This window comes from Rattus rattus, chromosome 15 (assembly GCF_011064425.1).
Source record: "Rattus rattus isolate New Zealand chromosome 15, Rrattus_CSIRO_v1, whole genome shotgun sequence".
In the NCBI taxonomy this organism is placed as follows: domain Eukaryota; kingdom Metazoa; phylum Chordata; class Mammalia; order Rodentia; family Muridae; genus Rattus; species Rattus rattus.
In genome coordinates, this window is record NC_046168.1 from 20,058,633 (window position 1) to 20,076,331 (window position 17,699).

General features: G+C 46.1%; 1 protein-coding gene across 2 annotated transcripts in view; it reads right to left on the minus strand.

Moving 5' to 3' along the window:
- The window catches only part of Mapre2 (microtubule associated protein RP/EB family member 2), a 142,031-nt gene extending 124,572 nt beyond the window's left edge, over positions 1 to 17,459 (minus strand). Inside the window, exon 1 of one of the 2 annotated variants that reach the window (XM_032886068.1) lies at positions 17,388 to 17,459. Coding sequence is in view for 1 of the 2 variants with exons in the window: in XM_032886067.1 (XP_032741958.1) it covers positions 15,922 to 15,957 (36 nt within the window). In the remaining variant the exon portion in view is untranslated. Of the gene's footprint in view, positions 1 to 15,921; positions 16,074 to 17,387 lie in introns of those variants that run through there. The other variant, XM_032886067.1, reaches the window with a different exon arrangement.
- Between the last annotated feature and the right edge of the window lie 240 nt (positions 17,460 to 17,699).

The window sequence follows — 17,699 nt, forward strand, 5'->3', positions numbered from 1 at the left end:
CCCTCCTTCCTTCCCTCCCTCCTTCCTTTCTTTGACAATTTTATTTATTTAACGTATATAGGTGCTTTGACTGCATGTCCATGTGCACACCAGAAGAGAGCATTGGGACCTGTTATATTGTGAGCTGCCATGTGGGTGCTGGGAATTGAACTCAGAACCCCTGGAACACCCAGTACTCTTAACTGCTGAGCCTTCTCTCCAGCCCGAAAGGCACAGCTTTTTTTTCTTTCTTTTTTTTTTTTTTTTCGGAGCTGGGGACCGAACCCAGGGCCTTATGTGTGAGCTAAATCCCTAACTCCAAGGCACAGCTTTTGATAAAAGCAACCGAGATAAACCGTGCAAGAACTTCCTTGATGGGTAATTTACAGTTTCCCCTGATGTGATTCTCCTACATTTCCACTCTCCATTCCTTATGTGTGTGAATGCTATGCCTGCATGGATGTTTGTGTAGCATATGAATGTCTGGTTCTCATGAGGGTCAGAAAACGGACTCAGAACTTGAGTTACAGGGAGTAGTGAGCCCCCGGGAGGATGCTGGGAATCCAATCCAGGTCCTCTGTAAGAACAGCAAGTGCTCTTAACCTCCGCATCATCTCTCTAGCCGCCAGTCTGTCCAGTTCTCCATCAAAATTCCTAACGTTGAGACAAATGCATACAGTGAAAGCCGAAAGTGAATTCTAAACACCAGTTTGGTACCTCATGCATTTTAATGAATCTCTATTCTCTGAAGTTCACACTGAGCAGGGATCCCTCTGAATTCCACATCTCTCTGCGTAGGAATAGAATTTTATTCTTTCCTGGACTTTGTGGACAAGGCAGGTGGTCTGTTTCTAGACTTGACTACAGCATGTTTCTCACTTTGTCGTCTCCTACACACTGTGGTCTTCTGTCATTTTAAGCACCAGGCAGCTCTTCTTCAGAAACAGGCATCAAGAAACCAGCCCCTCTCTCTATGATTTATTTTAATCAAAATTTGTTAGGATACAAATCATGGCAGGATCAAGCAAAGCACATTTTCTGTTTCATAGAAGTCTCCCCTCTAGAAGTTTCTAATCCTTCTGCTTTCAACAAACCCAGAATCCCAGCATCTTATGTCCAAGGTATGCCACCAGAATATCTGTTTCACCTAGGACGATTTCTCTACCCCTGAACTCAAACAACCGCTGTCTTTATGCCTGGTCATAAAATGGTAGGAACATAAGAGAAACATCAGGAGGAAACATGGATGTAAAAGTATCTCTAATCATGCAAGCCACTGGATAATTTATTATTCTTTCTGCTCTGGTAGCTGGCCAGTTTATCCCCTGATCTACACGAGGTCAGATCATTCTGTTCTTAGAGACAGCATCAGGCCTCCCCAGTTGCCTCCAGCTTTTGTAAGAAGGTGTCAGGGCTGGGGCCTGAGCCTGGTTTGCTCCCAGGGTTTGACTCAGCCTTCCCAGGTCTTCAGAATGGGTTGTATCCTGGATTCCAAACTCCCTACTGCATTCTGAACGGCTCCAGCTGCAGATTATACTCTATCCTGTGGGAGGTCCACGGCTTTCTAGGAACAGGCATCTTGTAAACATTAACAGAGAGGCACATGCTATTAATCCTGAGACTGATCTTGCTTGATACCAACTTCCAGCAAGCACGTCAACTAGTGGTCTTGTGCTGGGGACTGCGGCCTCTCCAGGGGCAGCCTAGGGCTGCTCACTGACGGGAAACGCAGGGCTCAGCACGCACCAGAGAAACCAAAACCCAAGGGCGGAGGGTATGCGCTGGCAAAGGAGGTCAGGTTACACGGGGGCTTGGATATCAAGTCTACTATGACTCATTCTCCTTAAGAAAGACAAATTGGCAAATGATCCATGCTGTATACTTAAGGACTTTGAAAATCTTGCTTGATGATAAAGGGATTTGGGTGGCATATACTGAAGGTGGTAATGGTGGTATAAACTCCTCAGGGCTACAGGCTTTGGTTTCTATACACTGGAAGGACAATCCCAAGCGATAGCTACAAATTTGGCTCCTTTTCCTCCAAGCACAGCATAACCATCTCTTCTTGGAGCCCCCACTTCTCCATCTGTTGCTTCCTATGTGAACCAGAACAAAAATAAGTTTTAAGACTGCCCTTTCTATTTTAGAATTTTTTTAAAAAAAGTGTGGCACTGTGAAAGTAAAATTCTCTGAAAAACAAAACACCCTCCAAAACAAAAACAAACAAAAAACCCCAAAACACCAAGGCAAGCTACACCCATAAGAAATATTGCATGCATGCATTGTAACCCCACAAAATGCTTTTTATAATTGCATCACTGAAGCCAAGCCTTTGTCCATTTTTAACCATGTCACTGGAAAACCAGTAAGTGGAGAACAGCCCTTCGCTCTGTGTGATGGACACCAACACATAGCAAAGTGGGAAAGTCACCCGGAGAGCCTAGGTTTCTTGTTTTCTGTCACAGTTTATGGTACAGTGTTCGAGACATGGTGGAAACTCAAGGCATGTTTTTCTTGTGTCCTGTCTTTGTAATCCGTTATTTTCCTGGCCCACCGAGGAAGCAGCATATTAAAAGTATTGCAGGGCTTTGACAGGCTAACAGAGACGTTAGGACATTGGTGTTCAGCGGGCATGATCTTCCTTAAAACATGGATGACTTCACCTTGTGCTGTGTGCTTTGGGAAAATCTTTTTTTCAGAGTATGAAACGTGTTAGTAGGTGACTGGAACTGTGGAAACGTTGGCATAGTGTCTGGACATAAGTTCCCTGTCCAAGCCCATGTGAGGGGCCCAGGACTGCTCTCAGAGCCTCTGCTGTGGGCTTTCCCTTGCAGAGGAATCTACTTCCAACTGTCTGAGTTACGTCAGTAACTCAGACCCTTGAATGGAAGATGCACGCTGAGCTCTATCTGACTAGGAAATACTCCAGGATGTGCCAGAGGTGACGCTCCAATCAGTCTCAGGGAGATGCTGTTTAAAGGAGGAGGTCCAACCAAAATGTCCAGTGTGGAAATATTTGCATGTGCGTGTATGCTCACACGTGGGTGCACTTGTGTGTTCATGCGTAGATGGAACATAGAAGTCAACCTGAAGTGTTGTCATATTTCAGGTACCATCCCTCTCATTTCTTTGAGATGGCAACATCTGAAATTCACTGAGTAGGGTAAATCTAGTGTATCCATGAGCCCCAGAAATTCTCTGGTCTCTGCCTCACAATACTGGGATTAAAAGCCTGAACATTACCATTCTTGGGGTTCTTAGGTAGTTTCTGGGGATTGAACCCAGGTCTATATGTGACTGAGCATCCCACCAGCCCCACTTGGAGTTTTTTTTTTTTTTTTTTTTTTTAAAGAAACTTCCTGTCATTATATCTATTGATGGTTTTTATATATTTTTCTTCATATTTTTATGTGTACGACTGTGTTGTCTGCATGTATAAATGCATATCATGTGCACAGCAGTGCCTATGGAGGTGAGAAGCAAGCACTGGATCCTTTGGGACTAGAGTTGTGGGTGTTGTGATCCACCATGTGGGCGCCAGAAACCAAGCATGGTTTACTCTTTTGGGAGGCTGGGTCTTGATGTGTAGCCTGTATCAGCCTGGAAGTTGCTTTATAGACCGGGCTGCCTTCAAACTTGTAGTGATCTTTCTGCCTCTGCCTCTTGAGTGTTGGGATTATAGGCAAGTGCTACAACTGGCTACTGTAAAAATTTGCAAAATTTTAAATATTAGCTTCTAAATCATAACTTCCCCGATGCCCCCTCGGAGGTCCCTGTGGATGGCTTTTGGTAGGAGTTTTTCTCTCCTTTAGGACATTCCGGTGGGAACTCCCTTGGACTCTGACTTGTAGATACAAACTTCTGACCCAGCATCTTCTCCCTTTCGCCATCATTTTCTCTCCCACCCTCGCTGCTCACACTTTTAAGAAGACCCTTTAGACACTAGCCCTCTGGCCATTTCTTTTGTGCCCCCAGGATACTGTGCAAAGCCAGTAGGTTTCGATCCTGGGTGTGTGTGTGTGTGTGTGTGTGTGTGTGGTTTACATATCAGTATCCTGCATATAAGATATTTACATTACCGTTCACAGCAGAAACACAATTATAGTAACGAAGCAGAAACAAAATAGTTTTACAGTTGAAGTCACCACGACACGAGGAACTGTGTTAAAGGGTCCAGCATGAGGAAGGCTGAGAACCACTGCTCTAAGGAATACGATTTTGTGTGCTAGGGGTGAGGTTTTCATCCCCACAGAGAGCACAGGCTTGAATGTCACTGGGCAGTCCTGCACTGCCGCCATCTCCTATGGGCTTGGTACTGTGTTAAGAAGTTGGTCGGGAGACTGGTATGAATAAGGTCTGATTTTCTACACCACAAGCTGCAACACAAGCAGCAGGATGCTTCTCCCTGTGAAAGAGGGCTTTGTGGATTTTATTCTTAGGAGGAGAAACCAAGGCACAGACAGAGGCGACAGCTGATACAAATGCTGCTGTGCAAAGGTTGGTCCCCTTGTTCCCAACCACACAGGCTTCCTGCAAGTTCATCCTGGCCCTGCTCACCTTTCCCTTTCCTTGTGTTCCCTTTGTCCATAATAATTTAAACTCAGCTTCATGTATGGCAGCAGCTCCAGGACGCCACCCTCTCAGCTTTACATTGTTCATAGGAGGTTCCTAGTTTTCCTTTGGTCCAGCAGTCACTGAGCACACTTGAGTCAACACCACTTAAGAATGGCTGCTGGGCACAGGTGCTCTGTTAGCACATTACATCGTTAAGTACTTTTCTTGTCAAATCCCAGAAGGGCTGTGCTTCTCCACGTCTCACAGATGCACGAACTTGAGAGAACCCTGTGGCAGGGTTGAGGCCCGAGCCAATGTTTTTCAGCCTGTACAACTGCAAGTTTTGCTGCCACCATACACGCCGGTCATATGCCAGGCACTGTGCTAGATGAGGAGCATCTACACAGAAGACTTACAGGCTGGCTCGGTGGCAAACACAGAAATATGCAGCTATAATCCAGGGCCTCTGAATGCACTGCTCCTGACAGGGAGAGTGGGCACACTAACGGGGAAGATTTATCACTGCTATTGTCTTGATTAGTGTGCAGGGTGTGACTGCTCCTGTCTTGACTACTGTGCAGGGTGTGTAAGTCATTTGTGAGCGTCTTGCCTCTCAATATCAGCTGAGGCGGTATTCAGACTTTGTGATTCACTTGGCAATCTTGTTAAAAGATGCACATTGTGAGTCAGTAGCAATGGGTGGGTGTGGGAAGCTGGTATTTATCTCCCTCTAAAAGGCTTTCAGATGACTCTGATGCTGTTGGTCTGAGGACCACCCCTAGACTTAGAAGGTGCGAGTTGACTTCTCTCAGGGCTCTTTGCAAAACCTGCTACTATGGCAACCTAACACACTTAGCCAGATGGCCCATTCACTCGTTGATCAATATTCAAGCTCATTCATTCATAGTCCAGATTCTATAATGGACCAAAGTCAAACTAAGGTGGAAAGTCCATCCTGGGGCGTTAGTGTTTTGTCACTGTCCTTGTCCTGTCACACCTCCGATCCTTCAGGATAATGGATTTGTCCAGCTCTCAGGTCCTTAGGAAAAGTCCTCTTCTCTCTAATTAGCTCAATTAGTTACTTAATTACTTTGCAAATGCACCGAGGTTGATTATAATAAACTTTTATTATTTCCCCTCTGCTGACCAGAATGGATAGCTCTGGATCTCATTATATGAGTACCTTAAGTGAAGCAATTGTTATTTTTCCTGGGCATGTCTGGGTGCATGCACGTGTGTGCTCATGTGCACACATGTGTGGGGGACAGAGGCTGTCACGGGTGTCTTCCTCCATGCTTTAGTTTATTTATTTATTCTTAAGACAAGGTTTATTATTGAACTAATTTATTTACACTAGCTAGCCAATAAACCCCAGGATACCCCTCCCCTCCCCCATCTGTTCAACCCCAGTGGTAGGCTTACCGGCATGTGGATCCCTGGGTCCTAGGTGTTTGCTTGTTTGTTTGAGGGTGAGGGAATCTAAACTCTGGTCCTAATGTTTTCGAGGCAAACCCTTGCAAATGAGTCATTTCTTTAGCCCTATTATTTTTATTTGTGCGGACAATGGAGACTTTAAACCATCACACAAACATCCACCGTGCTTGAGAGTACAGTCAGGTAATTTGCTGCTCTGTCGGAAGCACACAATAAACTAAAGCCTTAAAGTCTTGCCCCTGTTGTTTCCAAACTAGTTGTTCCGACGGTGTCCACATGTCTGCCCTGGTGTCCACATGTCTGCCCTGAGATGACGTGCCAGTACCACCAGTCTGTCCCAAAGCACCTCATTCCAACACCTTCTGAGAGGGCCGGCACTTTCGGACACATCCTGAACGCCCTCTTTTGATGCACTGGGAATTGGAAGCAGAGAAGTGTCTGTGAGTTCCAGAAGGCCAAAGGGCCCCATCTGTGGTGAACTTTGTCAAACCATCCTCATCTCTTCAGTGTGAAATGTTATGGATCTTTCTGAGAGAAAGGTGAGGTCATTGGAGGTTGGATCACTATTACAGTTCAGTAACTTTATGAATTAAGAGGACTCCTGAATCCCCGAGAATCCAGCTATGATTGATAATCCCGTCTCACAGAAGCATTGGAACCACAGTAAAGAGCCCTGGCTTCAACGCTTCCCCAGTTATTGACTTTAGGTATACCACTTATGTTCTGGGCTTTTGTGTTTATACTTTTCTATAAAGTGTGTCTACATAAAAATCTGCTGCTATACGTAAAAAGTCCTTAGCTACCATAAATATTTACATAAGTGGAGAAGACAACTTTACGGTCATTATTAGACAACTGACATGCTGGAAAGAGCTCGGTTGGTAAAGTACTTGCTTTGGAAGATTGAAAAGCTGAGACCCATCTGCAGAACCCACATAGGAGGCTGGCTGTGTCGCGGCATGACTGTAATCCCAGTGCCGAAGAGGTGGAGACAGTCGCGTCCCCAGGCTTGCTGGCCAGCTGGCCTAGCCTCAAGGCCACTAAGACTGACCTTGTTTCAAACAAACAAACGAATCCTCCAGTCAACAGCCACAAAGTGGATGTCGCCTGAGGAAGGACAGGTTGCCCTCTGGCCTCTAATATGAACTGACATCATAAATGCACCTATGCATACAGGCACGCTGCATGCACACGTGCACACACACACACATGCAAGCATACATGTACACATATGTGTGCACACAAACACCCACCCACCCCTGAATTTGAATACTGTCTTTGAACACTGAGAGTACTGCAGAGTCAGAAGCAGACAGTAACAAGCAACTGAAGGAAAGTCCAAACGACTGAAACAGATCAAGGGAAGCCCTTTAAAAACTTCTAACAATGTCCCCATCAGGGGACATTGAGCCCTGAATTTTCCACAGACTAGGGGATCTAAGCTATATGGCTGGCCCCTATCCTATCTTAAGGGATCTAAAACAGCTTGACAGAAGGGACCCTAATAAATCCCTGGAGAAGGACCCTTACTGGCTTTTCTCAAGGTGCATAGGAACTAGGGGAGTTAGGATGACTTATCAAGCATCTTCAACAGCAAGATATAAACTAAACTCCATTTTAAAAATAATTAATTAGCAGTAAAGCAAAAATATCTTCTTAGAAACTCCCAGCTTTCACACATTCTTGACCAGGCAATTGGGTTCCCATGAGTGTTTGCCTCTGGATCTTCCCTCATCAAACAACTTAGAAACAAAGATAATCTATAATAGCTTGATGAAGGTACTTATTTGTGCCATGCAAAAACGTGACACTTCTAGGTGATTATAGTAGAAAGTTCTCCACGACTGTTTTTATCTAGAAGGAGGATACATGAGATGATCCCCCTACGTCACCTGCAGCTTCCAAACTCTTCTACTTAGCACAAACAATGAAAGCATATGATTCCCAGAGCTGTGCGCTGACCCTGAGATCCTTCACTAAACACTGGCGATGCTGTTCATCCAAGACAGGTGAACACAACTAGCTCTGATCGAGCCCAGCAGAAGTGGTGAAGTGTCCCGGGCAAGCTGATAGAGTGCAGTGACGCTATGGCCCTGGGAAGGAAAGGATGGCTTGACCCATGTCCCTGAGAAGCTCCACTGGACATTAACTTTCAGGTCTCTGGATGAGAAAAAAGTCAACCACTTGTCCATCACAACTGCTGACTTGGGACTTCTATCTACTCAGGACGACTCAATTCCAGCCTTCAAAAGAGGAAGGGTTAAAGGAAATGCTTTATCAAGCTTGGTTTACTCCTGGGTTTAAAGTCTCTTCTTGTCCTTGCATGCTGTGGTGCCTTTGGCAGGTGGCATGTTAGTATCTGGGGACTCAGCAGTAACAGGAGACCAAGAGACACAACCCTGCTTGCCTTCCCTGTATCATGAGGGATGAAGGGGACACAGCGCTGTGCTAGATCTGGTCGCTAGCTCTGATTTTTCCTCATCTTCCCTCACCTCCAGCAAGCTATTATAGATGTTGTCTTTATTTCTAAGTTGATTGATGAGGGAGGACCCAGTGGTAACCATTCATGGGAACCAATTGCCTGGGCAGGAATGCGTGAGCATCTGGGAAGTTTCTAAGATGTTTTTGCCTTATTGCTGATTAATTACCTTTTAGAAATGGAGTCTCATTGTATAACCAGGCTGGCCTGGAATGTACTATGTAGCGCAGGCCACACAATATTCGGCCATCCTCCCTATTTGGGGTTAAGGTGTATGCCACCATGACTGCCTGTGAGTGGATGATTTTAGGATTAATGTATATGCTCTGCCAGAAATCACACTGCTTTAGGCTTTTGAGGAGCTGGCCTGGCACTCTCTATACATTAAATTATTAGATAGTTGAACTTATTGCTACTGCTTCATATTCCAGTATAACTAAATAATTCAACACACTGGCAGATTATTAAAGGTACCTGTTTTCCTTGAGCTTAGAAATTAATTTATGGACTCTTCAAAGGAAAGAATATATTACTTATTATATTTTACTGTAAAAATGAATTACTAACCACCTTTTAGAGTACAGCGATAGTTTGTGGACAGAGGAGAAGTAAAGGCATGATGCTGTCATTTCCTGGTAAGACTGGAGTCCACAATACTGCACTGAGATGTCTGGAGCTGCAGGTTATGCACAGCTAAAACAAAGAACCATGTTTGCTGACCACCAGTTCAAACTGCCTTACAGTGACCAATAAAAACAGATGGAACGGTCTTCTATCTGACAAGTAAGTTCTGAATCAAGATTATTGTTTAGAGTTAACTTTTGAGCAAAGATGGGGAGTTAGGGATGATCCTTTCTGATCCTAACTCCTGCTTTCTTTAGGACGCCTCAGTAGATGTTCCCTGTCCTTGCTGGCAATCACTTCTCTAATTCTCTTTGTTGTCAGTAGTTGTTGTTTTAATTTTAAAAATCTCTAGCACCTCCACTTAGGATCAACAAACATAATTTTCAGAGAAATGAAGGTAGAAAATTAACTCTAACAGCAAACTCTACAACAAAACCATCCCCCGCAAAGAGGCCAGTTAAGAATTTCCTTCCCTTGGGATGGGCTCTTAACCCCATGGGAAAATATGACTCAGGTGAGCTCGGCTTGAGGTTTCCAGACACAGCGCACAATCATCCTTCTACTCAATCTGCTGGCTCGCCTGCTTCTGATTGCCTAACACGGTACACTCGAAAGGTGTCAAGATGACTCTTCCCAACTCCACCCTGGGTCTGAGCAAATTCTCCTGAAGAGTGTCACCACAACGGGAGGATAAAGTTGAGGCCAGAAAGAAAACCTAATGCACTCTTCTCCAGAGGTGGTGAAGCCAGACTCAGGTGCATGAGTGGGCAGCAGCTGGTGTCCATGGTGATAGACACGGATAGCAATAGACTCTGAAGGAGAAAAGGCCACAGATACTGGAATATATTACACTGCTTTTCGTCTGTGTGGCTGATTGTGAGGGAAGTTGGTAAGTAGTACCAGGAGGCCCGGGTTCCTTTCAATAAGATAAACAATAGCTCTGTCTAACAGATGGTTCTTGTTTGGCCACGGATTCCAAGGCCCTAACTGGCCCCTCACTACTCAAAACAGGGGCTACGGGCTGATCGTCCCTGGCCCCATCGAATTGTCCCTAAGTCCACAGAACGCTCATTCTACAGCAAAAAGCCAAGTCATACAGTGCTATTTCGTCACTTAGTGATTTTTATAAAGTTTATGCATGTGCATGTGTGCTTGTGCGTGTGTGCGTGTGCATGGGGTATGTGCATGTATTGTCTGTATGTGTTTGTGTATCGCACATGTACCAGTGCCTGTGGAGGCTGGAATAAAGTACTGGAGTTCCTGGAACCGGAGTTACAGGCAGTTGTGAACGACCAGATGTGGTTGCTGGGAACCAAACCTGGGTCCTCTGCGAGAGCAGTGAGTGCTCTTAACTGCCGAGCCATCTCTCCCAGCTTTATCTGTTAGCATATTTAATGCATATAGAAACACTAGTGTGAAATTACTTCTGCCAAGCTAGGATGAGGGAGAGGAAACCCCAGGTGAGGCTCTTCGAGTGCAGGGCTGGACGGACAGTGTTTATCACAGCTAAGAGGCAGAAAATGGGGAAGAAAGTCAAGGCCTGAGATTTTAAAGATATGAAATGTGTAGGTTTTTATACAGGGAAAGATGTATATTATGGTTCAAGAAGAGAACAGCCTTGCCTCTGTTAGGCACTCACTGTGAACCTTTCCAGCCCCTAGGCTCTAGAGCTTACAAGGTGTTCTCAACCTTCTGTTGGACAACCTTTATGTGAACATCTCTCCCTTAACACCCATCCCAAACCACCAACTAGTAACATTCCCGTTAGCCTAAGACCATTTCTCAGTGGTACTGGGACTTAGCAAGCATTGATATTTTAGACAGAATTTTATAGACTAGTTTTTAGACTATTTTAGACTAGCAAGATTTTCAAATGATTCACGAAAGACGTAACACAGGCCTTACCCTGTTGGGATGGATGGGTCTGGATCAGTGGGTGGAGGCAATGGTTAGGGGCTAGGATGTGCTTCTTAGAACCCAATTCCACAAAGGTTAATGTCTTTAATGGACCACCGGGGATGTTACTGAAAGGCAGATTCTCAGTTAATACAGGAAGACTAGTGGGGAAATCTACTTGGAAGTAGATTGGCCCAGCAGCTCTGTTAGCAACCCTAGATGGGAGTAAATGCATCTATGACTTTGAGTTTTGTTTTTAGAAATGACTTGGCTCGTGTCAGATACCCCAAATTTTACAATAACACTTGGTTGAACTTAGAGAAGAAAGGGACACGGTTTCCTAAACGGTAGGTGGACAGATCTGCAAGGGATAAAGAGGAGAACTCCAGCCATCCGGATGGGGAGACACATTTGCAAACTCTTCATTTGTGGCAGCGACAAGTCATCCAGAGGAGGAAGTCCCCTGACTGAAGGACATCAGGAAACAAGATGTCGAGACAAGTTCCGATCAATGCGGCTACTCTTTTCAATACGCCTGCTAGAATCCTAGTCAGAAGCAGTCAGTCCAGCCCTGTTGAGGGACTCAGGAACTCCTGGATCACTACACCATCACTGTATTGTCTACTTTCCAACTTGCAAAGTCTAAAACAACTGTACATGGCGCGACCTAATGATGTAATGCCAGCCTCAGCCGAGTAATCGTGCTGTGTAGACATTATTGTCTGTTTATATTTGACTTCGGAAAAGTCGAATCATGTCCCCCAAGCTTCCCCACCACACTTTAAGTAAGTGCATAAATTACTGATGAAAAATATCTATAACTGAACAGAAATCTAAAAATTAGGCCTTCAAACACTGAAACAGTAAGTGCACATATGTCAAGGTATGGTGCACGCCTGGAATCTCAGAGCGGGGAGGCAGAGACCAGAAAGAATCATGTTGTAAGAAGCTGGCTGCACAGCGAGTTTAGGTCAGCCAGGACTGCACAGCAAGAGAAGACCGTGTTACTGGGGGTTACTGGGGGGCTTGTGACAGGCTGGTATTGTGTCATTTGGGCTTACTGAGCTTGTATCATTTGAGCTTCCATGTTTAACTGTGTTAGCAGAGTCTACATTATTCAGGAATAAACTATTCTTACAAAGTAAATACACACACAAGAAAATATGAAAAAAAATACTATCGTCTGTCTTTAGTGATTATCTGACCTAGGTTCAGTAGGTTTTGTTTAAAATTAAACACCAGGGGTTTAAGTGTTAAGTGCTTATTTAGTTTGGAGTAAATTGAATTGGAACAAACTAGAAGTCCACCTGAAAATTTTGATGTCAACTTTCAGCAAGTGTTCAAGGCTCTGTGAAACAACACATCCTTCACACAACTCTCCCACTGTGGTAGAAGCCACTGGGAACATGTAAACATACAGGCAGGGGACAGTCCAATGAAACTTGATTTTGGACCCAAAGTTTTGAGTTTCTTGGTATTTTCTAGATGCTTTTCTTTAGATGTTTTTCAATTATGAGACGCTGTAAAGAATAATCTTACAAAAACAGATGGTGGGCCATAGCCTGTGGATCACTGACTGATATGAAGCTGTGAATTTAAGTTCATTTTTAGCTTTATGCCAGGGCATAGAGTTGGCCAGCAGTAATTATGAGTTTTGAGAATTTCACACAATGTATTTTTATCCTATTCTTTCCCATTTCCCATCTCCTCCCAGATCCCCATTCCCTCCATCCAACTTCATGTTATCTCTCACTCTTAAAAACAAACAAACAAACAAACAAACAAACAAACACCAGCCTGGTGATGGAGCCCCACTCCTTTATTCCCACCACTCCCGAGGCGGAGTCAGGCAGATCTGCGTTTAAGGCAAGTCTGCTCTACAGATTTTCCAGGATAGTCAGGGCTACACAGAGAGAACCTGTTTTGAAAAAACAAACCAAACCAAAAGGAAAGGAAAGGAAACAAAACAAAACCAACCAAACAAACAAAAATCAAGAGAAAAAGGCAACTAAGAACATGGCGTCCGTTTGTGTTGGCGAACTGCTCCTGAGCAGGAGGCCTGCCCTGGACTCTGGTTAGTATATCCAGTGTCACTCGAAGAAAATCGAATTTTTCCCTCCCAGCAGTTGTCATTTCCAAATGCTTTGTGGCTGTGTCCACCTCCTCTCCTTCAGGCTGGGATTTTTGTCTGGTTTGACCTTACGTGGTCTTGTGGGTGCTGCCACAGTCTCTCTGAGTTCATGTGTACATCTAGCCTGTTGTGTCTGGAAGATGCTGTTTCCTTAAACAGTCCCCAGTTCCTTATAATCTCTCTACCCCATCTTCTGTGTTAATCCCTCAGCACTGCAACCCCCTAATTTCTTATAGCTCCCAAAAGTCAGTCAAAATTTCAGAAAGCACGAATGGATCTATTTGCACTATATCGGCCTTTGGAAAATCCCATAAGCCTTTATTTACTTGGGAGGGGAGAGTACCGGTGAAAATAAATCAGAATTCCTACTTTTAAATACATGGAAACACACTTGTTCTCATGCGTATATACTGGTCATTGAGCCCAGGTCCTTGAATACGCTAAGCAGTGTTTCACCAGGAAGCTACATTCATGTTCTATTTTAAGAAGATCAGTAGGCAGATGAGACTAGAAGCAGGTTAACTATTAACCCACTATTCTGAAGCCACTCGTTGATTAATGAATTCCTGAAGGCACTTACAGTTGGACACGCTCTGCTCCTATGACAGTGAACTTCTGTGAAATGAACTTTTGATCCACGAGTGTGATTCCAACACCACAACAGTTATAGTTTATGCTCAAAGCAGCTCAGCGAAGGCATTAGCTATTATTTCATAGCTATTGCAGAGCTGCGAGAGGATTTCGGCTCCTATATATCCGGAATATAGAACGTGGAACTTAACGAAGCTGACTGCACCCAGAAGGTATCATTTCCCAGTGACCTTGTCACCTTCTGATCGTCGTGAGAACCAACAAGCAGTATGTCTAAGGCAAAGCCTGTGACTGCACTCTAGGTCTGTAGACATGAAGGTCTACAGAAAACGCACAGCCCAAGCTGTGTATATGGCTGCTGTACACAGGTACAAGGGAAGCACAGCGCCTATCAGTATGATTTCCTGACAGGCCCTCACTAAAAGTGTAGGCTCGTCTCAAACTGCAGGGCAATCCTCCCAGATCAGCCTTCAGAGTACTAGGATTTCAGATGTGAGCCTGGCTTACGATTATTTTTGTCATCTTTTAAAAAATTAGCATATGATTTTTTTAGATTAAAGTTAGCCTACAAAGTAGTGGGTTTCCTTTGTGGCATTTTCATACCTACTTTGTTCTTTTTGGTCCTCTTCTCTCACCTCTATCCTTCCTTCCCATAGCATCCTCTACACCCCCAGAAGACCCTCCTGTCCTCATGGTCCACAGAGGCTACTGTACTTTCTCTTCCTCTCTTCACATATTTTCTTACACTCTCATGATCACCTTTCTAGTTTGGTGATCCCCCAAATACATACAAACATATAAAAGTTAAAGTTTAGGATTTGTATATGAGAGAAATGTGAAACTTGTCTTTTTTTGACTTTCTAAGTCTGAATTGTATAGGTTAAACACCTATGAGCTTGGAATGTGTATGGCTTAGGACACTCTAGGTTCAACCCCTAATGTGTACAGGTGCCCTCGAGTGACACACACACGCACACACACACACACACACACACACAACACACACACACACACACACACACATACACACAGAGGTTTGTTCAACGGCAACCAAAATTTCGTATGAAATGTTGGGTATAGCCATTTCTATGTAAGCAGCTTATGGAATTTAGCCTCTAATGCATCAAATAGTGTATACTGTTTAAAAAAAAAAAAAAAAATTGTACACACTGCAAACTCCTTCTCTCTATTTCTTATATCTGAGATAACCCGAACTACTTTACAATTTCCCAAGAGCCTTTAAAAACGTGACATCCACAAAGGAAAGGAGGGGCTGTCTGGTTGGCTCCGGTATTCCTGCTAACAGCAGCAAGTATTATTCAAAGCAGGTTGGATGGAGCGCTGGAAGAGGGAGAGGCTTTCACAAGCAAACATCCTGGTCAGATACTAAGATGTGCTTCCAAAGGAGTGGAGTGTGTACCAGCCAATAAGGACAAGCCATAATGACTTCCTAGTCACTGGGCTGGCGTTGGAGCGCAGCCTGCTGACTCACCAGGCTGCTCCTGGTTTATTTCTGCTGGGTTTCCCTGCTGCCTGCTACACATGCGTCATGGCCAGAAGGAAAGTTGCTATCCGTCTCCCTTAACGACAGTGCATACACTAGGCATGGGCAGTGAACTTCCAAATATCCAGTAATAACCAGACCCGAGCCAGGGAAGGGGAAAATATTGTTGTAGGGAGATGTCACAACCTGCCAGGCCTCCAGATGACAGTCACCTGCCCTGCAGTGTGAGTCACTGGCACCCCAGTTTCAGTGTCCTCTCTCTCTCTCTCACCCACTCAAGTAGTTAAAGTAGCTTCTTGTCTCACAACCATGCTGCTGTTAACAAAGTGGTTCTCGACGGGCTATGCAGTGGATTCACCTGGAAGTTTCGTTTAATACCAGAGATGCTGAGTTCTCTACCCACCCCCAGGACAATCCGACTTAAATGGTTTAGTATGGGATGCAGAGACCAGGAATTCCCCAAATCTCCACAGGTGATTCCAGGAGGAAGCCAAGTTTGGAAACTAGAGCTTCGAAGCAGCATCGTTTGCCCAGGGAAAGGAAGCTTTCTTGTGACGCTTACCCAAAGACCACCCTGTTTCAGAGACCAACAGCAACGGATGTTTAGCTTGGTAGACAAAAGTGACAGCGAGGCGAGTTGCTTCCAAATGGGACGCTGCCTGGGCGAGCACCCACCCCCTAGCCTTGCTTGCTAAAAATCTAGCGTCCAAAAGAAGCACCCCACTTTACCTTTCTGATTACCCGTTGATCTCTGATCTGTTTCATCCTAGCGTCCTGTTCCGCCAAGTCGCACCCCCGCGGTCCCCTCAGATTAGAAGCAGGTCCCTCAGACCTCACTCAAGACTGGACTTCTCTTGCACCTAAGCTTGGGCAGAGCCTCCACCTCGCACCGCGCGGCCCCGGGGCAGATACTTATGCTAATCAAGAAAGTTCCAGCTACTCCTTCCCTCCTCGCACGCGGGCATGCGCGGTGTGGGCATTCACTTAGCCCTTGATTTTTGCCCTGACCCCTCTGGAGTGCTTTTGGCATTATCTTTTTGCTTAGTGGGTCCAGATCGCTTCCTTTCTTTTCTTTTCTTTTTTTCCCCCAGGGAAGGCTTGGAGGTGAGGAGGTGGTGAATACCAGCTGTGAGTAGGGGGCAAAGGAGGGGCAGCAGGACCGTCTGTGCCGAGGTGAAGGGACAACTAATGTTCGGAATATTAATTACTCAGCGCGCCATTGGCCCAACCAGGACTAACAGAAGGGGACTGGAGGTTAAGACAAAGGCTCCTGGCCCAATGGCTGCTGCCCCTTTCCCCGAGGCTGCAGCTGCGCCTTTGACACTGGCTTGGCAAAGTAACTCTAGCGGTGACCCAGACCCTTTCGCTCCTTCAGAAGTCCGCGCTGTCTAAGGCTCAGGTTCAGAGCGGAGGGTCTTTCTGAGTCCACCCCTCTTTCCAGGCCTTTGTAGCATCACTTCTGGCTTCGGTGCAGCACTTGGAAGGGTAAACTGAAGAACGCTGCTCTAAACCAGTGTAGTGGTCGCCTCTATCTTTCTGCGGGTGCTGCCTGCCCAGCGACTCAGGAGCAGACGAGCAACCCACTGTCCTCGCCACACACCCGGATCCCAAGCCTCGGGTCCAGGAGTGATCGGTCCCAGCCGTGAGACCCCTGTCTCTGCACAGGGCACACCAGAGGCGGCCCCGGAGTTTGGGGGTTCGGGAATACATGCCAGACGGTGGGCGCGCGCGGCACTTCTAGATCTGGCCCCAAAGTGCGCAGTTTCTGGCAGCTCGGGAGGCTCTTATCCCGGGTGGTGTCCCTGTCCTCCAGCAGAAGGGGCCGAGCACTGCAGGCGCCCACTTACAAGTCGCCTTCTCCTAGGTGTCCCCAGCCTTCACCCTTCGGCCAGTGCACTTTGTGTCTGCCAGCGTGGCAGCCCTCACTCCCTTCCTCTTCCACTCGTGTACCGCTCTAGACCCCCACCCAAAGAGAGGGGCGACCCGTAGGAGCCCGACTGCGCGCACACCCTAGGCTGGATAACTTCTTGATGGGCTTGAAGACCCCGGGATCCACTTGCTCCGCGATCTGCAGACAGCAGACCAAGGCGGGGGTGGGAGAGGCGCGGCCAACGCCTGGCCTGGGAGGGACCGACCCAGGGCAAAGGGTGTCTGGGCGCGCCAGGGTTGTACAGCTTTGAATGTACTTGACTCACCTGCTCCGGCGTTGTCGCCTCCTTCTTCTGCTGACAGCTGGGGGCTTTGTTTTCTCCACCCACTCAGCCGGCCACGCTCCGCCTCCACAGACTCACGTGACTCGCCGTCTGCCACCGTCAGAGTCCACTCCGGAGAGCCCCCTTGGCGCCGCCTCCTCCTCGGGCTCAGGGTGCAGGTGGAGACCCCAGCTGGGAAGGGGACCCACAGGGACGAGGTGGTTCGCTGAGAAACTCCGGGTCAGACCCACTAAACTAGTGAACCAGGGAAAAGAGCCTGGGGAGAAATGGAAATAGCTGATGGCTGGATCTAGC